Below are 26,332 nucleotides of genomic sequence, written 5' to 3'. Positions count from 1 at the left end.
TTTAAAAAAAAGCCATGATTTAATAGTCTGTTGCAATATATTAACTGTGACACACATCATCATAAAAACACCTAAAATCAAACACTTCATGAAAAGTTGGTTGAGGCAGAGCTTGGGGGGGGGATGAATGAGTCCAGCCCCCCTACCTGGAATACAGGTAGAGGCTGAAAGGGGGAAAGTAATATAAGAGGCCCCCCTCCCTTTAGCTCCCCGGACATGGGAAGGAGAGCAGCCAAGGATAAGAAGAAGGTCCGTCTCCTTCAAACTTCCAACTGTCCTGCGTAGCTCTGAATAGTGGCACCTCTACCTAAGAACGCCTCTACTTACGAACCTTTCTAGATAAGAACCGGGTGTTCAATATTTTTTTTGCCTCTTCTCAAGAACCATTTTCCACTTACAAACCCGAGCCTCTGAAACTGTAACCAGGAAAGGTAGGGAGAAGCCTCCGTGGGGCCTCTCTAGGAATCTCCTGGGAGGGAACCGGGCTGGAAAAAGCGGGGAGAAGCTTCCGTGGGGCCTCTCTAGGAATCTCCTGGGAGGAAACAGGGCCGGAAAAGGCAGGGAGAAGCCTCCGTGGGGCCTCTCTAGGAATCTCCTGGGAGGAAACAGGGCCGGAAAAGGCAGGGAGAAGCCTCCGTGGGGCCTCTCTAGGAATTTCCTGGGAGGAAACAGGCCAGAAAAAGCGGGGAGAAGCCTCTCTGGAGCCTCTCTAGAAATCTCCTGGCAGAAAACAGGGCCGGAAAAAGCGGGGAAAAGCCTCCGTGGGGCCTCTCTAGGAATCTCCTGGGAGGAAACAGGGCCTCTACCCTCCCTTGGTTTCCCCAATCACATGTATTATTTGCTTTTACATTGATTCCTATGGGAAAAGTTGCTTCTTCGTACAAACTTTTCTACTTAAGAACCTGGTCATGGAACGAATTAAGTTCGTAAGTAGAGGTACAACTGTATATATCCAGACACTGTCAACTTGGTTGCAAGAATCGCCATTGGAGCATGGAGGGGTGTGGGTGTGTGTGCAAGTCCGGCTCAACCAGGGCAAACCTTGGTTCCAATCTCTGGATTTGACCTCTGATGGTCAAGGAGGGCATGGCTCTTCCACGACTGACCCTCGGAAACAATGTTTTTCAAGTAGAACGGGAAGGAGAGACCGTGGCGCCAAAGGCTATAGGGTGATGACAGTGCCGTCTTCCTGGAGGCTACCCGCTCGGCTGCCCCGCATGGAGCTCCCACTGCCACTGTGACTGTTCAGGGAAGGCAGGGAGCCTTGGGAGCTATAGAGCGAGAGGCTGTGCTGGAGGCTGTCAAGAAGACCCCCGTTGGGGCAGCTGGCCGGCAAGTCACTCTCAATCACCAGGTCTCCCTCTTCATCGCTTTCCCCTTCGGCTGTGCTACAGTTGCTCAGGTACTGAGAAGCCGGGCTCGGCGTCTGCTGGCTGGGCGTGCTGTCCGTCGACATGCCGGAACTCCCCGACGCCTTGCTGCTGCGGATCACGTTGTTACGTTGATTGGCCGGCTTGACGGTGATGATGAGGTTGTGGCTGTTGGCCACCATCATGTCGGTGACCTGGTCCAGCGACTTGCCCGCCACGTCGATGCCGTTGACTTCGAGGATCTCATCGTTGACGGCCAGAAGTCCGGTGCTCTCGGCCAAACCTCCTTTGACCAAGCGGGAGATGAAGATACCGGGCACTTTCTCCACTCCGTGATGTGCGACTCGCACACTAACCCCATCCCGGATGTAAAAGCCCAGGGGTTTGTTGGAACCATGTTTATGGAGCCGGACACGCCGGTGGGTCTCGGGCAAGATGTCCACGTCAATAATGGAGGAGATCTGGCGGAAGTCCTGAGGCATGCCAATCAACAGGTGCGGCTTGGCCCGTTGGTGCGTCGGCCTCAGCAGTCCCTTTTTCTTCCGCTGCAGTGAGTTGGAGGCAAAGACGCTGGCGTTGGCTTCAGCTGCAAGACAAAACAAAACAGGAAGGTAATGTTCTGGATCTGGGCTAGAATCGGCTGACTAGAGCTTTACAGGCTGGTAGTTTTCAAAAATAACATTCCTTTTACTCCTTCCACTTCGGTCCTCATCATTACAGCTCCGGTACAGAGAAAATGCATTCAACTCTTTCAGGCTAAATTACAAAGTTATAAATCTTTCTAATTAACAAGCTGTCTACTTCGAAACATTTTCTTATCTCTGGGTCAGGTTTCTGCTGTTAAAAAAACAGTATATCATCCAATAGAAACACTCACTTATTTGGGAGAGATGACATAAATTGCCATCTTGGTTGATTTGACGAAAGCGTCTTCTCTTCCGTTAAATTCCGGAAGTGGGGAAATTAATTAAATAATTAATTTACACACTTTGAAATAGCATATCAAAACTCCCCCCCCCCCCAATTTCTTCCTTTCTTTTCTGCAACCTTCTGAACTTGGGGTCTAACCAAGGACCGTCTTCTAAACTTGAACTATCAGAAGAAACATGAGTCTGCATACTTTCGTCTGACGGCTGATCTGTTTCGCTTTTCACTAGCTTCCCCCACATCTCTTAAATCAGGGTAATTGATAGCTTCTACGTCATCTCTGTCTTCTGAATCTGAAAATTCTAAAAGGTGACAGGGATCATACACAACAGGTGTTATGCGGGACGATAGTATCCTTCAGCTTCACCCCGGATTTCCTGAGCTCCTAGTTAGCTGAACCATTAATGGGTTGCAGCCGATGCGTGCTTGTGCACGCCCGCATGAAACTTGGCTTCTGCGCATGCGCAGCAAGCGAAATCTCACGCAAGGACGCTCTTGCGTGTGAGATTTTGCCGATTTTCAGCGTTTTTGGCTTCTGCGCATGCAGAAGTCATCTGGCTAACGTCAGCTTCAGCACATTATTTTATCCCCTGGTTAGGAGTTTTAAAAAATCTTATTCGGAGAGAGTAACAATTAAATGGCCTGCAAGCCTGTAAGAACTGGGAAGATATTTAGGACCTAAAGAAACTTATTCGGAGCAAGTAGAACAATGGAAAAAAAGCCTGCAAAGACTTAGGGCTGGAAAAATATTCTTCGGAGAGAGTAATAATGAAAGAGCCAACAATGTTAATAGCTGGGAAGATCATTAGCACGTTGCTACGGCTGGAAGAAAAGCTTCGAAAAAGCTACATTCACAGTATAAGATGCAGCCAAATTTTCAGCCTCTTTTAGGGAGGAAAAGGGTGCGTCTTATGCTCTGAAAAATACAGTATGTTACCCATTTACAAATAAAGTTGCCTGTCGGCGACCCAGCAATATTAGGTGCTAAATTCTGGATTTCCATCTCTTGATTTAGCAATTGTCTGTGTCTTCGGATTACCAAGTGATCTATTTTTTCCCAGCTCTGTCTTTCTCTGGTCTCTTGGAAATTGCTGGATGGTTTAGTGATGCAAAAATGATTTAGCGTTTTGGGATGTACAGTATCTGAAGGCCAAGGCGGTGCCTGGCTGGCAAGGAGAAACAGATCAGCCAAATAGATCATTTTCGAGTTTGTCTAAGCAAGAGACAGCAGGGGGCCACATGGCTTAATCACCCAAGGATAAGCCTCTTATCTATGTTACATAATGGAATGTTGCAATATGAGTTATTCTCTTTGTGGAAACCTGCCTGATTGGGGTGGGGATTAAGAAAATCTGAGTTTTGATAATGGGGTGCTTTTATTTATTTATTATTTATTTATTGGACATATGACACTCCTCTCTGAGGACTCGGGGCGGCTTACAACATAAAAAAGTCCAATATTAAACATCGTATTTTTTGGAGTATAAGACGCGCTTGAGTATAAGAAGCACCTTAATTTGGGGGGAGGAAAATAGGGAAAAGCCCTACATGGCTTTGGGCCAGAATACATCCGGAACCGCCTTCTACCGCACGAATCCCAGTGGCCGATAAGGTCCCACAGAGTTGGCTTTCTCCAGGTCCCGTCAACCAAACAATGTCGTTTGGCGGGCCCCAGGGGAAGAGCCTTCTCTGTGGCAGCCCCGGCCCTCTGGAATCAACTCCCCCCAGAGATTAGAACGGCCCCCACCCTCCTTGTCTTTCGCAAATTACTCAAGACCCACCTTTGTCGACAGGCATGGGGGAGTTAGGATATTCCTTCCCCTAGGCCGTTACAAGTTATGTCTGGTATGTTTGTGTGTATGTTTTGTTTTTATAATAAGGGTTTTTAGTTGTTTTATTAAATTGGATTGTTACATGTTGCTTTTTATCATTGTTGTTACCCGCCCCGAGTCTGCGGAGAGGGGCGGCATACAAATCCAATAAATAATAATAATAGCATCCTTAGTCTGGTCAGCTTCAGCACATTGTTTTATCCCCCAGTTAGGGCTTTAAAAAAAACCTTATTTGGAGAGAGTAACAATGAAAGAGTTTGCAAGCCAGTAAGAGCAGAGAAAATCATTAGCACCTGGTTAGGGCTGGAAAGAAACATTCTGAGAAAGTTAGAGAAATGAAAAAAAAACCCTGCAAAGACTTAGGGCTTGGAAAACATTCTTAGTAGAGAGTAACAATGAAAGAGCTTGCAAGCTGGTAAGAGCTGGGAACATTGTTAGCACCTGGTTAGGGCTAGAAAGAAACTTTCTGAGCAAATAGAGCAATGAAAAAAAGCCCTGCAAAGGCTTAGGGCTTGGAAAACATTCTTCGCAAAGAGTAACAATGAAAGAACCTGCAAGGTAAGAGCCGGGAAGATCGTTAGCACCTAGTTAACTTAGGGCTGGGGGAAAAAGCTTTGAAAAAAGCTACACTCAGAGTGTAAGACACCCCTGAATTTTCAGCCTCTTTTAGGGAGGAAAAAGGTGCGTCTTATACTCTGAAAAATACAGTAACTTAAAAATCCTATTAGTAATCTAAAAAAAACATTTAAAAAAACATACACTGGCATTCACACTCATTCATACCACAATCGGATTCAAATTAATGGCCCAAGCAAAATATTAAAGCTCAACAGGCCCAGGATTGCTGGCTCAAGTGAATTTTTGAGGCCTTCCAGAAGGCCAGGAGAGTGGGGGCAGTGCGAATCTCCAGGGGAAGTTGGTTCCAGAGGGTTGGAGCCACCACAGAGAAGGCCCTTCCTCTAGGGCCCACCAGCCAGCATTGCTTGGCTGATGGGACCTGGAGAAGGCCGACTGTGGGCTCTTTTACAGTTAACACTCTGGAATAGTGACAGTCTTCGAAGAGGGGCGGCATACAAATCTAATAAATAATAATAATAATAATAATTATTATTATTATTATTATTATTATTTATTAGATTTGTATGCCGCCCCTCTTTGAAGACTGTCACTATTCCAGAGTGTTAACTGTAAAATAATATTATAATAATAATAATAATAATAATAATAATAATAATAATAATAGAAACATAGAAACATAGAAGTCTGACGGCAGAAAAAGACCCCATGGTCCATCTAGTCTGCCCTTATACTATTTTCTGTATTTTATCTTAGGATGGATATACTGTATGTTTATCCCAGGCATGTTTAAATTCAGTTACTGTGGATTTATCAACCACGTCTGCTGGAAGTTTGTTCCAAGGATCTACTACTCTATTATTATTATTATTATTATTATTATTATTATTATTATTATTATTATTATTATTATTATTATTATTATAATATGGCCAACCTGAGGAATTCTGGGCATTGAAGTCCACCGGTCTTAAAGCTGCCCAGGTTGAAAAACACTACTATAAGCGCTAGAAGATAAACCCAATATTTTATTCTGCCCAGAAGGGTAGCCTCAATCCTCACACCCTACTTCTGAGTTGGCATTTGCTTCTAGGATTACAGAGCACAGTCTGGGAGGATTACACAGGGGTATGAATAATTCAGTTTTAATCACACTTTGACTTACGCCCCGCAGGCATTATTCTGTAGATCTCAGCAAAAGAACACAAAGGGCCCTGGCACTTAACCATCGCCACAACCAGAGCTCCAGACAAAGAAGCAATGTGTTTGAATCCTGCAAGAATTTGTTAGAAATTAACCTTCCCTGAAGCTCCCAAAATACATATGTTTAGGCTGCCAATTCTTCCATATTGAACAAGGGTATAAAAGGGGGGTGGGGGGTGGAGGGAAGGTTGTTTTGTGCCATAATGCCATAGGGCCGTGATGGCAAAGAGGTGCAGAGCTTTATCTGTGTTCACGTGAGCTATTGCCCTCGCTCAGCTTCGCCAGCTGATTTTCGGCTCACATGAAGGCTCCGGGAGGGCGTTTCTGGTCTCTGGAGGTTTTCTCGGGGATGAGGGAGGATGTTTTTGCCCTCCCCAGGCTCCACGAAAGCCTCTGGAACTTGGGGAGGGCGAAAAACAGACTTTCTGGGCCCACCAGAAGTCGGGAAATGGGCCGTTGCCAGCCTCCAGAGGCTTCAGGGAGGCCTGCTAGGTCCAAAATGGGGGTTGTGCGTGCTCTCTAGGCTTCAGGAGGCTTTCCTGAACCCTGGGGAGAGAGCGAAAAACAGTCCAAAGGAAACAGTGAAATACAATAGATAAATCAAATTAGTTAAAATTAGATAATCTAAAATCCCCAATTTTGTTTAAAAATCAATCATACCCATTCAGACAACAATCATACATAACATTCGTCAGCCACGGGGCCAAGATCTAATTGCTCCAAACCTGGTGGAATAAATGAGTCTTAAGAGTCTTGTGAAAGGCAAGGAAGGTGGGGGCAGTGGGAATCTCTGGGGGGAGCTGATTCCAGAGGGCCGGGGCTCCCACAGAAAAGGCCCTTCCCCTAGGCCCAGCCAAGTGACATTATCTAGTTGACGGGACCTGGAAAGTTGTGCGCATGTGCAGTGGGGATGGTGAAAAACAGCCAACGGTGAAAAATGGGCCACCCAGAAGTTCATTTCCAAACTTTCATGAACCTTGGGAAGAGCGAAAAACAGTCCAACGGGCCTACCAGAAATCCGGAGGCTTCACAGAGTTGGCCTTCTCTGGGTCCTGTCGACTAAAAATGGCCATCTGGCGGGACCTAGGGGAAGAGGCTTCTCTGTGGCGGCCCCGGCCCTCTGGAATCAACTCCCCCCGGAGATTCAAATTGCCCCCACCCTCCTCGCCTTCCGCAAGATGTTGAAGACCCATTTATGTCGCCAGGCCTGGGGGGGCAAATTCCCTTCCCCCTACTTTCTGACTGTAGCCTTTGAGAGTGGTATGACTGTGTAGTATTAATTGTTTCTTAATATTGACGGGTTTTAATTCTAGTTTTTATTAATATTGTATTTGCATTATTGTTCATTGTATTGTTATTGTTGTGAGCCGCCCCGAGTCCTTGGAAATAGAATAGAATTCTAATAAATTATTATTAATTTATTATTATTATGTGTGCATGCAAAGGGGGACGGTGTAGGAGTTGTGCGCATAAGCAGGGATTAGGTCCCACAGAGTTGGCCTTCTCCGGGTCCCGTCGACTAAACAATGTCGTTTGGCGGGTCCCAGGGGAAGAGCCTTCTCTGTGGCGGCCCCGACCCTCTGGAACCAGCTCCCCCTTGAGATTAGCACTGCCCCCACCCTCCTTGCCTTCCCCAGGCCTATACTGTTTATATATGGTATGTTGTGTGCATGTTTTTTGTTTTTTTCTAAACTATGGGTTTTTAGCTTTCTAATAATTGAATTTGTATTATATATTGTTTTCTGTTACTGTTGTGAGCCGCCCCAAGTCTGCGGAGAGGGGCGGCATACAAATTTAATAAATAAAATAAATAAAAATAAATTGTATTATGGGTGTGAACTCGTGCGCGCACCTTTGGGCACCTGAGCTAAAAAAACGGCTCACCATCACTGCTATATATCATAAGAACAGAGGGAGGCCAGAATGCACAGGAGCTGACAAGACCTGGACGCTATCTGTCAAAGAATTCCTTATAAGGAAGGATAACGGAACTGCTTTTCAGGTAGAATCCTCAGGGACCCGTCACTTAACATTTTCCACGCCTCGGTGAGCAGTTGGCCATCGCCCAACCTTCGCAAGTCATGGTTAGTTTTTGGGCAGTGTAAATCAAATGCATACAAAGGATGTCAGAATGGAGAATGTTGGCTTGCTGATCCATGAAGAACTCTGGAGACAGGAACCGAAAGGAGTCCATCCATCTTATGACTTAGTGCGATCACAATTCAAAGTGTTGGTTATGACCTATAAAGCCCTTCATGGCACTGGACCAGATTATCTCAGGGACCGCCTTCTGCTGCACGAATCCCAGCGACCAGTTCTTCTCCGGGTCCCGTCAACTAAACAATGTCGCTTGGCGGGACCCAGGAGAAGAGCCTTCTCTGTGGCGGCCCCGGCCCTCTGGAACCAACTCCCCCCAGAGATTAGAATTGCCCCCACCCTCCTTGCCTTTCGTAAGCTTCTTAAAACCCACCTCTGCCGCCAGGCATGGGGGAACTGAGATACTCTTTCCCCCTAGGCCTTTACAATTTTATGCATGGTATGTCTGTATGTATGTTTGGTTTTATAATAAGGGTTTTTAACTGTTTTAATATTGGATTGTTATATGCTGTTTTTATTACTGTTGTTAGCCGCCCCAAGTATATGGAGAGGGGCGGCATACAAATCCAATAAATAGATAGATAGATAGATAGATAGATAGATAGATAGATAGATAGATAGATAGATAAATAAAATAAAAGTAAAGTAAAGTAAAGTAAAGTAAAGTAAAGTAAAGTTAAATAAATAAGTAAGTAAGTAAGTAAGTTAATTAATTAATTAATTAATTAATTAATTAATTAATTAATTGAACGGTAGAACAGTGTTTCCCAACTTTGGCCACTTGAAAAGATTTGGACTTCAACTCCCAGAATTCCCCAGCCAGCGAATGCTGGCTGGGGAATTCTGGGTGTTGAAGTCCAGATAACTTCAAGTGGCCAAGGTTAGGAAACACTGGGTTAGAAACATAGAAACATAGAAAAAAACTTCCTTGTCCATCTAGTCTGCCCTTATACTATTTCCTGTATTTTATCTTAGGATGGATATACGGTATGTTTATCCCAGGCATGTTTCAATTCAGTTACTGTGGATTGACCAACCACGTCTGCTGGAAGTTTTTTTCCAAGCATCTACTACTCTTTCAGTCAAATAATATTTTCTCACGTTGCTTCTGATCTTTCCCTCAACTAACCTCAGATTGTGCCCCCTTGTTCTTGTGTTCACTTTCCTATTAAAAACACTTCCCTCCTGAACCTTATTTAACCCTTTAACACATTTAAATGTTTTGATCATGTCCCCCCTTTCCCTTCTGTCCTCCAGACTATACAATTGTTAAATGCAATGTTTGAACCTTCCCATAATAGAAGACAGAGCGGGGAAGGAAGAGGTCTTTCCAGATGGCCGTGCCTAAATGGAGCACCTTGGCAGACCCAGATCCCAAGTTATAAATACCATTCTGTGTTTTGGGTACAACGTCTTATTTTTAGCCTGGGAGCCAACAGAAGCTTTCTCCCCACTCCAGGAAATGGTCCAAAGTTACAACAACTCTCAATTTTCAGAAATGGTTGGAAGAAATATTAGAAAAGAAAATAGGAAAGAAAAACAGAGTTCTTTCTATTGGGACTATCCCGTGAAAAGTTTGAAAAGAGTCAAATTTATCTAATCTTATACATAGAAACATAGAAGATTGATGGCAGAAAAAGACCTCATGGTTCATCTAGTCTGCCCTTTTACTATTTCCTGTATTTTCTCTTAGGAAGGATATATGTTTATTCCAGGCATGTTTAAATTCAGTTACTCTGGATTTACCAACCATGTCAGCTGGAAGTTTGTTCCAACACATAACCACAGCAGCAAGAATTGTTTTCGGTGCAACATTGGAAAACACACCTACTGAGGAGGAGTTAATAGAAAAAATAACATTGTGTGCAGAAATGAATAAATTAACAATGGAATTGGAAAATAAGGACAATTCAGAATGCTATGGTTGTTAGGATAGGTTCTCTCATTGGCTAGAAAAAAGATAAATGTAAAGATATATAGTCAAATAAAGGAGAGAAAATTGGGGATTAAAAGTGAGACGATCGGTGAGAAAGGTGAGAAAAGAAAGGCGAGATATGAGTGTAAGATCAATGTATAGAAACTGTATATAATATGTATAATAATAGTTATTATTTTTAATTAGTATTATTTATTAGATTTGTATAGTTATGTTATAGAGATTGAGCACAATAAGAAATGTAAAACGCATGTCACACAACATCCAATGTTTTTAAATGTCGTACGTCTGTATGTTTATGTATAAATAAAGAATTATTTTTAATTTAAAAAATCCCAAAGTTATATCAACTCCAGATTTTGTAGGAACATTATAGGCAAGATAAAGCCCTTCATGGCATTGGACCAGAATATCTCCGGGACCGCCTTCTGCCGCACGAATCCCAGCGACCAGTTAGGTCCCGCAGAGTTGGCCTTCTCCGGGTCCCGTCGACTAAACAATGTCGTTTGGCGAGACCCAGGGGAAGAGCCTTCTCTGTGGCGGCCCGACCCTCTGGGACCAGCTCCCCCTGGAGATTAGAATAGCCTCCACCCTCCTTGCCTTTTGCAAACTCTTTAAAACCCATCTCTGTCGTCAGGCATGGGGGAATTGAGACATCTCCCCCGGGCCTATACAGTTTATGCATGGTATGGTTGTGTGTATGTTTGCTTTTAATAATGGGTTTTTTAGTGTTTTTAAATTATTAGATTTGTTGCACATTGTTTTATTGTTGCTGTGAGCCGCCCTGAGTCTACTGAGAGGGGCGACATACAAATCTAATAAATAAATAAATAAATAAAATAAATAAATTGATCAATCAATCAATAAATGAATGAATGAATGAATAAATAAATCAACCAACCAACCAACCAACCAACCAACCAATAAACAAACAAACAAATAAATAAACAAATAAACCAACCAACCAACCAACAAACAAACAAATAAATATAAGGTGTGTTTCCGTGACCTGCATTGGCTGCCGATCAGTTTCCGGTCACAATTCAAAGTGTTGGTCATGACCTTTAAAGCCCTACATGGCATTGGACCAGAATACCTCCGGAACCGCCTACTACCGCACGAATCCCAGCGGCCGATAAGGTCCCACAGAGTTGGCCTTCTCCGGGTCCCGTCGACTAAACAATGTCGTCTGGCGGGCCCCAGGGGAAGAGCCTTCTCTGTGGCGGCCCCGGCCCTCTGGAATCAACTCCCCCTGGAGATTAGAACTGCTCCCACCCTCCTTGTCTTCCGTAAACTACTTAAGACCCATCTATACCGCCAGGCATGGGGGATTTGAGACACCTTTCCCCCAGGCTTATTATAATTTATGTTTGGTATGTATGTGCTGCTTGGTTTTTTAAATTGATAGGGTTTTTAGTTTTTTCTTAATATTAGATTTGTGCCTGTACAATATTGTTTTATCGCTTGTTGTGAGCCGCCCCGAGTCTTCGCAGAGGGGCGGCATACAAATCTAATAAATTATTATTATTATTATTATTATTATTATTATTATTATTATTTTCTGTATCATCTCTTAGCTCAGAATTTACCATCACTCACAAGAGGCTAGAAAGTCTCCCATCTTTCTCTGCGGCTCTGAGAAGAAGGAAGAATGCAAGGAAAGAGATATGAAGACATGAGCTGGTGTCTGGCCAATTGTTGGCCGTGGCCATCTCTGGTATGCAACCCGATTTGAAATAAATCACATTAACGGTCTCATAAACTTGACTGCTGCTTCTGGATGACAACCGAGACTGATGTGATTTAAAAACTTAACGTGCCAGCAGCTTTCGCCAGCATCTGCCAAGTTCCCACTGCTCAGTCCTGTCGCCATGGCCTATTCCAGATCTTTTTTTAAAAAATATTATTATTTATATACACGCAAACATAACAATGACAAACAAAAAACAAAACATAAATTTGGGAAATTTACATTCCCTGCTCATTTGGAATTTCAGAGAATTTCCGGTTTTTCCTTATTTTTTGTTAACATACTTTGCATGTTTACATATTTACATACTTATTTTTGAATTTTATTTTATCTCTTGGATTACCTTTCTATGTAATTTCTTTTCTTTTACCATCATGTGACCTGGGTGGCTTAAAGGTCATGTGACTGGGTGAGAGTCGCTTACCGACCAAGGTAACTTTTCAAATAGGTGCCTGGACTCTTTTTCAGTTGATGAAGTCACATTATTTGAATAGCCACAAAAAGAACAAACGATAGACAGCCTTATTGGTTGAGGAGCACAGTCAACATTTTCAGATTTTCTACTGAACCCACAAGGTTCAGTATGATAACAGATTAGGCAAGTAGCTCAATTTTCTCAAACTGCTATCAAAGTTCAGTTCTAGATAATGATTAAAATGATTAAAGCGTTTATGGGTAAAAACATACTTATTTAATTATTTCCTATTATTAAAGTAATTAAGGATTATACTAAGGTACTAGAAAAGGAAGGACAATTTTTAAAAATCTATTAAGTATTCAATAAATAGTGCGTAAACTTACTACCCCCACTGTATCCCCCTCCCCCTGTGGGGTCAGCAGCCCATTACTGATTCCAGGGGGTTGATAGAGGACAGGAACATTGTCCATGGGATCACAATGTGTCAGACACAACTTCACAACTAACAACAACAAATCTGATTTATTTGATTTTTAGTTAGCATTTAGCCTGCAAACCCAGGCAACTAAGGCTTAGCATCAAGCCAAGATCGACTAAACCCTGCATTAACAGAAGGTAAAAAAATTCAAGTCTGAACATCTTGAATATTATTTTATACATGGCTCTCCAATGTTCGACTCTTTGCTACTCTGATCTAATCCTCCCAACGCTAGAATGGAAATAAATAATATGCAAAAATTCTAAACTTGGATAGAGTCAAATCAAACTTGGATAAATACACTCATGTCATTTATTTTTTTTAATTGCACAACAAATTTCAACAGTCAGGATCTCAGTCGACAAACATCTTTGGATTCCACTGTTGTCTCAAAGTATAACAATTTATTTTCTCTTCTTTAAGGCAAGAGGGCGCTGCTACTGCACAGATTAAATCATCTATGTCTCCGATCAAAGGACCCTCCTTGATATGAGAATTTTCTCCCTCCCAATGCATAGATTTGGAGGAAGAAGACTCTGAGGACTGAAATTATTAAAAGCTCCTAGGTTACAACTAATAGTATAGCCTTACAAGGGTCATAAATGACCGATCCGTATTATCCTACGGACTGGCTTGGTTTTGGAAAACAGATTTTACTCCCATTTAAAACAGCGTCTTCTGTCAAAGCACAATACTAATTTTTTAAAAAAACTCTTAATCTGCAGCAGCCTCCTCCCTCCTGATTTTTAAAAGCCCCATTATTAACTGTTCTGCCAGCATGTCTCAACTGCCCGTAATTACAGGGTAATTAGTCCAGGAAGACACACACCACACGATAAAAGGAAACCCAAAAGTTTTTATAAACAGAAAAACAGAAACAGCTCCATTTTCAAATGTCAAAAGGATTTTCTGGTACACACAAGGCACAGGTTACATGCAATCCAATTGCTCACCCAATAACTGGGAAACTGAGTCCAATTCTAAAGTCCAGAGAGTCCACACACAATCTTGAACAGCACAAAAACCACGATTTTGACAAAACAATGAATCAGATAAACTGCCATGAGGCTAAAACACCAGGCTGCACTTTTATCTGTAGCACTAATTCTTTCCCCCTAGGCCTTTACAATTCGTGTATGGTATGTTCGTTTGTATGGAGGTTTGGTTTTTTAGTTGTTTTAGTATTGGATTTATATGATGGTTTTTTTATTACTGTTGTTAGCCGCCCCGAGTCTACTGAGAGGGGTGGCATACAAATCCAATAAATAAATAAAATAAATAAATACTAATTACAGCAGCCCCATTGAACCACAGGTGGCCTCATTTTCTCTTGTAATAATCCTTCAGTTGTTGTCTCCTATGCATCACTCTACCCATGCGTGGATGTGTCATTAATTCTTGTTCAGAATCCAAGGATGATACAGATGATTGATCTCCTCCTGGGCTGTCTGCCAAACTCCCCTCCTCCCTGTCACTCACGCCTCCTTGGTCAGAGGAGACTTCGTCAGCAGATTCCACTGGGAGCAAAACAGGCCTGCGGCATGTGGATGTCTCCTCCACATCCACCTCCACATTCCTTGGGGCAGGAGCTGGGCCAGAGCTAACCACAACAATTAACACCACATCCCATTTCAGTGTTGGAATAGTCACCTCTGTATGTCTGGACTTTGGGAAAAGGTGTTATGTCTATTTAGATGGTTGCCTTTTCTAGCCAAATCTCTCTCACCTGTGGTTACTGTATTTAAGTTCAGTTTGTCCTTTTCACTTCCTTATTTCTTTTCCCTCTCTTCTCTTACTGCACACACGTAATGGCACATTAAGTGCCCACTTGTTTAGAATGGCACAAAATATCGGGCACAACATCCACTTGGCAGATTGGGAACAGGTATGGAATAGAAATTTAAAATTATCCAAATCGGTACTATATAAAGAAAACTATTATAAGATGTGTTATAGATGGTAATTGGCTCCAACTCAATTGGCAAAAATATATCCTAAATTTAATCCAAATTGTTGGCAATGCAAAAAAAACAACTGCACCTTCTTTTACATTTGGTGGTTGTGTTCTGAGACAAAAAAAATTGGAACAAAATTTACAAAAGAGGGCTTAGGTTAAGTGACTTTTCATTATAAAGAACATTGTTTTGAATTTTCAAACGTGTGTGTGTGTGAAATTTGTACCTGTGAATTTTTGGGAGAAGTCTACCAGAGAGCCTGACAGAACAGATTCCTATTATTGTTTTGTTTCTGGTATATGCCGTGAGCCGCCCCGAGTCCTCAGAGAGGGGCGGCATACAAATCCAATTAAATAAATAAATAAACCATCTGTCTGAAGTGGTGTAGGGTTTTCTCCTAAGCAGGGGTTGGACTAGAAGACCTCTAAGGTGCCTTCCCACTCTGTTGTTGTTGTTGTTGTTGTTGTTATTATTATTATTATTATTATTATTATTTAGGTTTCTCTTACCTCTCTTTTGGATGATGATCCGGAGAAGCGGATTGGCAGAAGAGAGGGCCTTGTGATAGTTATCATCATTGTTGATGGGAAGCAGATCTCCATGGATGTCGGTATATCCCAGGAGGACTTCGGAGCACGGGATCTGGTGCACCCTCTGGATCAGCTGATAGAATTCATGGAATCCACCCACGCTGGACCTCTTCATGGCGAACCGGCGAAACTCAGCCTCGAACTGCCACGAAGACAAAACAGTCTCAAGACACAAAATAATAGCCGGACCGATAAAAGCCGCTTGACCAAGGCTTGACCCCCTGGCCTTGGGGAAAACTTTCCAAAGCAGCAAAGTAAGTTGAGATTTCTTTTAATTCATCATCCCCCCACCACCACCTCCTCAAATGAAAAGGGGTTTTTACATCATTTGGACAAAACACAAAGCAAAGCATCATCTTGCGTTCACACATCACAACAAACCATAATGTGATTGTTTATTAGTGGGGGTAACAGGAAGATGGCCGTTAAGCAGGGCACAGAGACAATCCATTCGAGTTTGTCAAACTACAACAGACACAAATCATGTGTTGGTGTAATAGAGACAAAATACTCTTTAGCAGTCTTAAGAGCACACCTGGAAAACATATGTATGTAGGTATGTATATAGGTATGTAGGTATGTATATGTGTATGTAGAGGATAATTCTCTGCTTTACAAGGCAAAGGTTGCAGGTTCAAATCCCAGTGGGTATGGCTAGCTGATGAGGCCAAAAAAGGCCGAAATAGATCTATCCTAGTCTCCCTTAATTTTCAAATTCAGCAAAAAACATGTGACACATATAGATAGAATTGTTGGCTATCAATAAAATTAACTGCCTTGGAAATGACCCTGGGTTGGGCCGAGAGGCAAATAAGGAGCTGTGATGTTCCTTCAATACACCAGGGTGATTCAACACAAAAATATGTAACCCTTCCCTGGTGCAGAGCTGAAGGGATTGGATACTGTAGCCTAGAGGATAATTCTCTGCTTTACAAGGCAAAGGTTGCAGGTTCAAGTCCCAGTGGGTATGGCTAGCTGATGAGGCCAAAATAAGGCCGAAATAGATCTATCCTAGTCTCCCTTAATTTTCAAATTCAGCAAAAAACATGTGACATATATATATATATATATATATATATATATATATATATATATATATATATATACTGCTCAAATAAAGGGAACACTTAAACAACACAATATAACTCCAAGTAAATCAAACTTCGGTGAAATCAAGCTGTCCACTTAGGAAGCAACACTGATTGACAATCAATTTCACATACTGTTGTGCACATTCAACTTTGTACAAAACAAGTATTCAATGAGAATATTTCATTCATTCAGATCTAGGATGTCTTATTTGAGTATTCCCTTTATTTTTGAGCAGTAATACAGTAGTACCTCGTGATACGAACCTCTCGTCTTACGAACTTTCCGAGATACGAACCCGGGGTTCGGGATTTTGGTGCTTTTTGTTACGAACATTTCTCGCCTTATGAACCCGCCGCCCCGAACGCCGAACCCGGAAGTTCGGCAAAAGTTCGGGTTCGGGAAACTGCCGAGAAGCGCTGCCGCCCGGCTGTCACCTTTTGAAACAGCCGGGGGGCTTCTCAGCGGCCTCCAAACGCCGAACCCGAACTTTTGCCGAACTTCGGGGTTCAACATCTTTCAGTGCAAATTGGATGCTCTGCGGTTGAGCTCCATTTTTGCTACTCTACTGCGTCCATCCCCCCCGTCTGGGCAGTAGCCCATCCCTGGTTATGACGGCTGTCACTCTCTGCGATGTTCCGGCAAGCAAAGTCAACGGGGAAGGCAGTTTTACTTAACAACTGTCTTATGAATTTAAGAACTGCCGCGATTCGTTTTGTTACTCGCTTATCAACTTCAGTGATTCACTTGACAATGGGGGGCGAGAAAGGTCGTAAAATGGGGCAAAGATCTCGCTTAGCGACAGAAATTTGGGGCTCAAATTGCGGTTGTAAGTCGACGGCTTCCTAAAGAGATCTGAAGGGGGCACAATCTGAGGTTCGTTGAGGGAAAGATCAGAAGCAAGGTGAGAAAATATTTTTTATTTATTTTATTTATTTATTTTATTTATTTATTTTGTCCAATGCATAATACACATTGAAGAGAAAGATATGTAATAATATAAGTAAACAAAAGAATAGAAGAGAAGATATAAAAGTATAGGTGAACATGTTTGAAAGGAAGAAAAGATAAATGAGATAAGGAGAGACAATTGGAAAGAGATTGGAAGGCACACTGGTGCACTTATGCACGCCCCTTACTGAAAGAGTAGTAGATGCTTGGAACAAACTTCCAGCAGACGTGGTTGGTAAATCCACAGTCACTGCATTTAAACATGCCTGGGAAAAACATTTATCCATTCTGAGATAAAATACAGGAAATAGTATAAGGGCAGACTAGATGGACCATGAGGTCTTTTTCTGCTGTCAATCTTCTTTGTTTCTAAGAGTCACACATAGCCCGTTTTGAGTAGATACATGATTTTATACTCAAGAAAGAGACTGAAAGCATACAAATCTAAATAATAAATAAATAATAAATAAATAAATATTTACTGCTTTCATGGAAAAATGGATACAGCATCTGGGCATGTTATAAGAATTAGCTCATTTGATACAAAAAATCTGGAATACAACTCATACTTGGCTTTCAGAGATTACAAAAGAGGAAATAGAATTCACCCCGGAAGCTATGCCATTAGGAATTTGGAGAAAACCCTACTCAAAACAAACAATGCTTCTTACAACACATATAAACACTGCAACAAGAATTGCGATAGCACAACTCTGGAAAAATGACCAGACCCCAACGGAAGACTTAATTATAGATAAGATATATACATGCGTGGAGATGGACGAACTCACTAACTCAATCAAGGGAAACAAAATCATGGTATCAAAACGAACATGGCAAAAATGGCATGAATGGGTTCAAAAGAGAATATAGAAATAATATAATATGAAGCAATAGTACAATTGAAACAATCTACAGCTACCTTGTAAAAAGTTTTATTTACCAGTTAGTGAACGTAAAAAATATTAGAATATAAAAGTATGAAATATAATGTATATAATGGAATGTAACAGGTAAAAATCTACTATAAGAATGTTAATAGAGATGGTTTATAATCTGTAAAACAGAATAATGTGTGATTTGAATTATATGTGAAAACGTAATAAAGAAAATATTTTTTAAAAAAAGAATTAGCTCATTTCCTGCTCTCCAAACCTTTGATTTTAATCTCGGCTAAACTGCGAATTCATGCCTTGAATTTCTCATCTTCTCAGCCCAAGCTGTGCCCGGCAATCAACAGAATCGCCAAAATGGAAAAAGAAACTTTTTTTTTTCTTGACGGGGAAAACTTTTTTCTAACCAATGCCCTGGGGAGAGGTTAGGGCTGCGTTCTGAGAATTCTCCGCCCAACTGCTCGCAATTTGGAAAGTCCTGCTTCCAACACACCTGGAAGGCACCTGTCAAGCTTTAGCAGCTGCTTCCCAGCTGCTATTAGATACAGGCAAGCCTGCCACTTACAACAAGTCCAGTATTGGGTTCTACCAGGATGGGGGGTGAATGACATTCTAGTAGCAAAAATGGAGCTGTACACACAGCTCTGGGCGATCGGCATACGCGCTCACAGTGGGAGTGAAATTTGGCTTCTGCGCATGTACCTTTAATACTCTGCTCAAAAAAAATAAAAGGAACACTTAAACAATACAATATAACTCCAAGTCAATCAAACTATTTGGACAGGGAGTCTCTGCTCACAGTCGCTCATGCCCTTCGACTACTGTAACGCTCTCTACATGGGGTTACCTCTGAAAAGTGTTCGGAAACTTCAGATCGTGCAGAGAGCTATCATGGCTTTCCCAGATATGCCCATGTTTCATCAACACTCTGCGGCTTGCACTGGCTGCCGATCAGTTTCCGGTCACAATTCAAAGTGTTGGTAATGACCTATAAAGTCCTACATGGCATCGGACTAGAGTATCTACGAGACCGCCTTCTGCCACACCAATCCCAGCGGCTGATTATACGGAGGCTTCACAGAGTTGGCCTTCTCTGGGTCCCGTCAACAAAACAATGCCATCTGGCAGGACCCAGCAGAAGAGCCTTCTCTGTGGTGGCCCCAGCTCTCTGGAATCAACTCTCCCCGGAGATTCGAACTGCCCCTACCCTCCTCAACCTCTGTAAAATGTTGAAGACTCACCTTTGCCGCCAGGCATGGGGGGGAATTAATCTCTCCCCCTCCTTTTTTCGCTGACCTTTATTATGTCTATGTTCAGTTGGACTGAATGTGTATGATTATGTAGCTGATAAGTATTTTATAACAATGTATTTTTAAATTAGTTTTTTATATTTATTTGTTTGTTTGTTTGTTTGTTTGTTTGTTTATTTACTTACTTACTTACTTACTTACTTACTTACTTACTTACTTACTTACTTACTTATTTATTAGATTTGTATGCCGCCCCTCTTCGCAGACTTGGGGCAGCTAACAACAGTAAAAAGACAATATGAACAAATCTAATATTAAAAGTAATGTAAAAAATTTTTTTACATTAGATTTGTATTTATATTGTATTGCTGTTATGTTGTGAGGCGCCCCAAGTCTTCAGAGAGGGGCGGCATACAAATCTAATAAATTATTATTATTATCATTATCATTATCATTATCATTATCATTATCATTATCATTATCATTATCATTATCATTATCATTATCATTATCATTATTATTATTATTATTATTATTATTATTTGTGGTTAGCTCTGCCCCAGCTCCTGCCCCAAGGAATGTGCAGGTGGATGTGGGGGAAACATCCACATGCCACAGGCCTGTTTTGCTCCCGATGGAGTCTGCCGACGAAGCCTCCTCTGACCAAGGAGGTGTGAGTGACAGGGAAGAGGGAAGTTTGGCAGACAGCCCAGGAGATCAATCATCTGTATCATCCTTGGATTCTGAACAAGAATTAATGACACATCCACGCATGCGTAGAGTGATGCATAGGAGACAACAACTGAAGGATTATTACAAGAGAAAATGAGGCCACCTGTGGTTGGGTGGGGCTGCTGTAATTAGTGCTACAGATAAAAGTGCAGCCTGGTGTGTTAGCCTCATGGCAGTTTATCTGATTGATTGTTTCGTCAAGATTGTGGTTTTTGTGCTGTTCAAGATTATGTGTGGACTCTCTGGACTTTAGAATTGGACTCAATTTCCCAGTTATTGGGTGAGCAATTGGATTGCATGTAACCTGTACCTTGTGTGTACCAGAAAATCCCTTTGACATTTAAAAAGGGAGCTGTTTCTGTTTTTCTGTTTATAAAACCTTTTTGGTTTTCCTTTTATCGTGTGGTGTGTGTCTTCCTGGACTAATTACCCTGTAATTACGGGCGGTTGAAACATGCGGGCAGAACAATTATTATTATTATTACTCTGTGAAATCAAACTGTCCACTTAGGAAGCAACACTGATTGACAGTCAATTTCACATGCTGTTGTGCACATTCAGCTTTGTACAGAACAAAGTATTCAATGAGAATATTTCATTCATTCATTTGAGTGTCCCCTTTATTTTTTGAGCAGTATATTTTGCAAACCAGCAGGCTCTTCCTCAGATTCTGAGAAGCTCATGATAGTAAACTCCCGGGGCAAGTTTTACTTAGTCATTCTTTTCAAGCGCGCAGATACTTTTTGACCATTTAATGCAGGCATGCCAACCCACAACTCACATGGCACACGAGGTCCCAGTAACGGAACCTGACAAATTCATAAACTTATACATTTTATAATTTATACGTGGCCCAAGAAAATTCCTCTTCGATCAGCGTGGACCAGGCAAGCCGAAACGTTGGATACACGCCTGATTTAACACGTTATCTTCTTGAAAACAATCACATCCAGTCCTGGCTCCTTGTCCTAATTATGGAATGTTTTTATTATATTATTTGTGGTTACATTTGTGTCACTTTCATTATGAAGATTGTATACTGTACTTTTTTTTTTTAATCTGGGGAACTTTGGAGTCAGTGGCGAAATCTACACTGCTGAAAAAAAAATAAAGGGAACACTTAAACAACACACTGTAACTCCAAGTAAATCAAACTTCTGTGAAATCCAACTGTCCACTTAGGAAGCAACACTGATTGACAATCCATTTCACATGCTGTTGTGCACATTCAACTTTGTACAGAACAAAGTATTCAATGAGAATATTTCATTCATTCAGATGTAGGATGTGTTCTTTGAGTGTTCCTTTTACTTTTTTTGAGCAGTATACTTACCTTCCCTACTGGTTTGGAAGTATGTGTTTTATTTTACCCTCTGCGCATGCTCAGAAGCCTTTGCAACGCATGGGCAGAGGGTTAAAAAAAGAAAATGGCAGTTTGGGTGGGCAGAGCCTCTTGCAGCTGTCCCTACCGGCTCTCCAAACCACCAGTGGATCCAGAGGATCCAAACAGCAGAAAACTTTTCTTTTAAAATAGGGTTTGCTTGCTCTGTTGGAAAAAGTTGATGTTAGGCTCTCCAAAGACAACTATGAACAAAGAGCAACATATTGTTGTTACAATAACTGAGAGCATGCAAGATTTTTCCTGTAAATTCTCTGCTCCTCCACGCTAAATCCCATTCAAAACTAACTTCCTGATGCAGTGCTACTTCTACTCACTATAACAATAAATAATAACAGCTAAGAGCAGCATAGGTTGTATTCAGTGAAGGGTTGCTAAAATTTTTACTATCACGCTGTGGGCGTGGTTTATTTTATGGGTGTGGCTTGTTGGCCATGTGACTAGGTGGGAGTGGCTTCATGATCATGTGATCGGGGTTGCTTAAAGGTCATGCGACTGGCTTAAAGATGGCCAACTTAATGTCACTCACATCAAGGGTTAGGGTTAGGGCACCTGGCCTCTCCTCGCCTTAAAGAGATACAATTTCCCTATCTATTTACTATTACTGAACATCCAAAATATACTATTTAATTCTATTTATATATTTTTTTTATTTATTTAGTCAAACAATTATAGGGTGGTAATTTGTACAAATAAAACATTAGATAAGTAATGATAAAAAATAACAAAAGAAGACAATAGGACAGGGACGGTAGGCACAGTGGTGCGCTTATGCACGCCCCTTACAGACCTCTTAGAAAGGGGGAGAGGTCAATTGTAGATAATCTAAGGTTAAAGGTTTTGCGGTTAGGAGTAGAAACCACAGAATCAGGCAGTGCATTCCAGGCATTGATTACTCTGTTGCTGAAGTCGTATTTTTTGCATTCAAGTTTGGAGCGGTTGTCATTTAGTTTAAATCGATTTTGTGCTCGTGTGTTGTTGCGGTTGAAGGTGAAGTTGTCATTAACAGGTAGGACATTTTGGTATATGATTTTATAAACTATAATTAAGTCGGAACGGAGACAATGGAGTTGTAAGTTGTCTAAACCAAGAATTTCAAGTCTGGCGGAGTAAGGTATTTTGTTGTGAGGAGTGAAGGACTCTTCTTGTGAAATATTTCTGGACTCTCTCAATTGTGTGGATGTCAGATATGCAATGTGGGTTCCATACAGGCGAGCTGTATTCTAGGATTGGTCTGACAAATGTTTTGTAAGCTCTTGTTAGCAGTTCAAAATTACCAGAGAAGAAGCTGCGAAGGATTAGGTTAGCAACTCTTAAAGCCTTTTTGGCAATGTTGTTGCAGTGGGCTCTAGGACTTAGTTCATTGGATACGAGTACTCCAAGGTCTTTGACAGATTGAGGGTTATCAATAAGTTCAATTCCTTCAAGTTTATATTTAGTATTCTGATTCTTTTTACCAATATGTAAGACAGAGCATTTAGTGGTATATGTGTACCACTAAATGCTCCATATTTAGTATATTCTGTATACGCCATATGTGTACATACATATTACACACAGGCACACAAAATATATACATTATCTACTATATAAAGTGTATGTACACAGAGAGAGAGAGAGAGACAGCTCTTCTAAAATTATATGCATTCAACCTCATTTACTGCAACAGGAAAAACATACCCAGAACCAGGAAAAAAAAAGGGGGGGAAATTCAATTTTTTTCTACCGGTTCTTCGTACCTGACTGTACCCGTAAGAGCCCATCACTGGTTGTATTCAAATACCAAACTATGCTAAAATACACTGTGATTTGTTTAACGTGGCTGCATTTGAACAAACCACGGTTGCTTGGTACCGCATTTCAAAACCACCCACCCCAACCTCTCGGTTGATCCAATATGCTACGTAAAACCAACCCAAGCAAGCCACCGGATGATGGTGTAAACCAATAGCAATAGCACTTAGACTTATATACCACTTCATAGTGCTTTTACAGCCCTCTCTAAGCGGTTTACACAATCAGCATATTGCCCCCCAACAATCTCACCAGGCTCAAGGTTGACTCAGCCTTCCACCCTTCTAAGGTGGGTAAAATGAGGACCCAGATTGTTGGGGTTAATAGCTTACTCTCTGTAACCCGCTTAGAGAGGGCTGTAAAGCACTGTGAAGCGGTATATAAGTCTAAAAGCCATTGCTATTGCTACATGTTCCAGCAAAGGCAAAAAATGACAATCATTAAGTGTTGGACCTCATGATTCTTGACTAATCTATATTTTCTTTTATGTACACTGAGAGCATCTGCAACAAAGACAAATTCCTTGTGTGTCCAATCACACTTGGCCAATAAAGAATCCTACATCATTCTACCACTTCTAAATGTTGCTTAGGTCAATATGTCAAAACGCACATCGGTTGGCTGGGAATGTTGAGAGTTGATGTCTATGGGGACAGGCTTTCTATTCAGACTAAAACAAATGAAGGAAGATTGCAGGATTTGGGTTTGGCTAGTCACCAAGGTTGAGAAACACCAGGTTGTTGGGGGCAAGATGCTTACTCTGTAAACCACTTAGAGAGGGTTGTAAAGCACTGTGAATAATAATAATAATAATAATAATAATTATTATTATTATTATTATTATTATTATTTATTAGATTTGTATGCCGCCCCTCTCCGAGGACTCAGAGCAGTATATAAGTCCTTTCCTTCCTTCCTTCCTTCCTTCCTTCCTTCCTTCCTTCCTTCCTTCCTCCCTCCTTCCCTCCTTCCTTCCTTCCTGTTCACTCAGCCGTCCACCCTTGGAGTAAAACGAGGACCAAAATTGTTCGGGGCAAGATGCTGACTCTCTGTAGACCACTTAGAGAGGGCTTTAAAAGCACTGTGAAGCGGTATATAAATCTACTGCTATTTTTTCCTTCCTTCCTTCCTTCCTTCCTTCCTCCCTCCCTCCCTCCCTCCTTCCTTCATTCCTTCCTTCTGGTTCACTCAGCCTTCCATCCTTCTGAGGTGGGTAAAATGAGGACCCAGATTGTTGGGGCTATTATGCTGATTCTGTAAACCGCTTAGAGAGGGCTGTAAAAGCATTATGAAGCAGTATATAAGTTTAAATGCTATTGCTATCAGCTCTGATGCCACCTCCCCTACACTATTGCATAACCTGCAGGCAGCAGTATGTGTGTGTGTTGGGTGTATGTGTTGTGTGCATGTTGTGTATGTGCAGGTTGTGTGTGTGTGCGTTGTGTGTTTTTCCGGAGGCTAGGAAGAAACACTCCGGGCCCTTCCTCTCTCCCCTCCAAGCTGGCCAGCACCAGCAACAGCAGCAGCAGCGACACAAGGAAATCCCTCCATCTGGGAGCAAAGAAACCCCCCTGTGGCCCAGCCGAGCCCACCCACCGAAAGACGCCCGGGGAAAGGCGAGAAGGGAGAGGCGGGGATATTTAAAAACAATCAGCCCGCCACCCCCTTAGGTCGCCCTTAAGCGCCCGCGCAGCGCCGCATCCACAATAAGCGAGGTGCGTCGCGATCGCTCTCGCCCCCCCTCCGCCTCCCTCCGGTGCAAGAGAGAGATCGCGGGGTCGAGTCGGGTTAGAGATTCCAAAGCCCGCTTGGGAAGGAGGAGGAGGAGGAAGGAGAAGGAGGAGAAGGAGGAAGAGGAGGAAGAAGGGGAAGGGGAAGAAGAGGAGGAGAAGGAAGAGGAGGAGGAGGAAGAGGGAGAGGATGGCGAGGAAGAGGAGGAAGAAGAGAGGGGAGGAGAAGGAAGATGAAGAAGAGGAGGAAGAAGAAGAGGAAGAGGAGGAGGAAGAGGAGGAGGAAGAGAAAGAAGAGGAAGAAGAGGAGGAAGATGAAGAAGAGGAGGAGGAGGAAGAAGAAGAGGAGGAGGAAAAGAAGAGGAAGATGAGGAGGAGGAAGATGAAGAAGAGGAGGAGGAGGAAGAAGAGGAGGAAGAGAAAGAAGAGGAAGAGGAGGAGGAAGATGAAGAAGAGGAGGAGGAAGAAGAAGAGGAGGAGGAAGAGAAAGAAGAGGAAGATGAGGAGGAGGAAGATGAAGAAGAGGAGGAGGAGGAGGAGAGGAAGAAGAGGAAGAGGAGGAAGAAGAGGAGGAGGAAGATGAAGAAGAGGAGGAGGAAGAGAAGGAAAATGAGGAGGAAGAAGAGGAGAAGAAGAAGAGGAAGAGGAGGAAGAAGAGGAGGAGGAGGAAGAGGACGAGGAGGAAGAAGAGGAGAAGGAAGAAGAGGAAGAAGAGGACGAGGAAGAGAAGGAAGAAGAGGAGGAGGAGGAAGAAGAAGAAGAGGCCGCTCCCCGTTGCACCTGCTGCGCGGCCGAGCCAGCATTCCGCCGCTGCCCGCCTGGGCCCAGCATCTCGCAGCCGGCGGGGCGGGAGGCCAATTGCCGCAGCCTCCGCCTCAGGAGGCTTCTCCGCCCGCCGATCGGTCTCGCCGAAGCTTCCCCCGCGCGCGGCTCCCCTCACCTTGCTTTTGACCTCGATGACCGGCTCCGAGCTCCGCGCCGGTGTGCGGTGGTGCTTAGCCATGCTGCGCCCGCCGGGCCGGGTCGCCTTTCCAGCTGCCCCGCGGGTGTCTCGCCGTCGCTGGCGGCTATTCTCGCCGCTGCTGCTCCGCCGCCGCCGCCGCCAAACGGGGACAGCCAGCAGGAGGGGAAAGAGGGAGGGAGGTGGGGGTGAGAGAACGCTCCGTCTATATGACGTCACCCCAGCAGTCGGAGAGAGGTCCCCCCGCCATTGGCTGAGGTGGGCCCGGGAGGGCGGGGTCAAATCTCCGCGGCGTTAGGAATGGAAGGTGGCTGACAACGTCGTCTAGGTAACCGAGCTCCCGGGGAGGGGGGGGTGTAAGGTGTATCCCGCGGGCGGGAGATCAAAGTGGGAGGGGGGAA

The 26,332-nt window shown here is 42.8% G+C and overlaps 1 protein-coding gene across 2 annotated transcripts; it reads right to left on the bottom strand.

Annotated features, from left to right (window-relative positions):
- On the bottom strand, positions 1-26,091 carry PARD6A (par-6 family cell polarity regulator alpha). 2 transcript variants are annotated; one of them, XR_011559882.1, is made up of 4 exons: positions 25,911-26,068; positions 15,052-15,274; positions 769-1,956; positions 1-643 (listed from the first exon to the last, which is right to left on the bottom strand). XR_011559882.1 is itself a non-coding variant. In XM_070761663.1 (3 exons), exons 1-3 carry the CDS (start codon positions 25,971-25,973, stop codon positions 1,163-1,165), a joined length of 1,080 nt encoding a protein of 359 aa, XP_070617764.1. In that variant the 5' UTR covers positions 25,974-26,091; the 3' UTR covers positions 1-1,162. The 2 variants fall into 2 exon arrangements, 1 of the variants encoding a protein (XP_070617764.1); XM_070761663.1 differs by having other exon boundaries at positions 1-1,956; positions 25,911-26,091.
- Between the last annotated feature and the right edge of the window lie 241 nt (positions 26,092-26,332).

The sequence above is a fragment of the Erythrolamprus reginae genome, chromosome 9 (assembly GCF_031021105.1).
Source record: "Erythrolamprus reginae isolate rEryReg1 chromosome 9, rEryReg1.hap1, whole genome shotgun sequence".
Classification (NCBI taxonomy): Eukaryota; Metazoa; Chordata; class Lepidosauria; order Squamata; family Dipsadidae; genus Erythrolamprus; species Erythrolamprus reginae.
Note: the sequence above shows the minus strand (reverse complement) of the source record. Positions and strands in the feature narration are given on the sequence as shown.

Coding starts and splice junctions, on each gene's coding strand:
- PARD6A (XM_070761663.1), bottom strand. CDS start 25,973: ATGGCTAAGCACCACCGCACACCGGCGCGGAGCTCGGAGCCGGTCATC. Junction 15,275..25,910: donor TCATCGAGGTCAAAAGCAAG/GTGAGGGGAGCC, acceptor TCTTCGTGGCAG/TTCGAGGCTGAGTTTCGCCG. Junction 1,957..15,051: donor GATCATCATCCAAAAGAGAG/GTAAGAGAAACC, acceptor TTTGTCTTGCAG/CTGAAGCCAACGCCAGCGTC.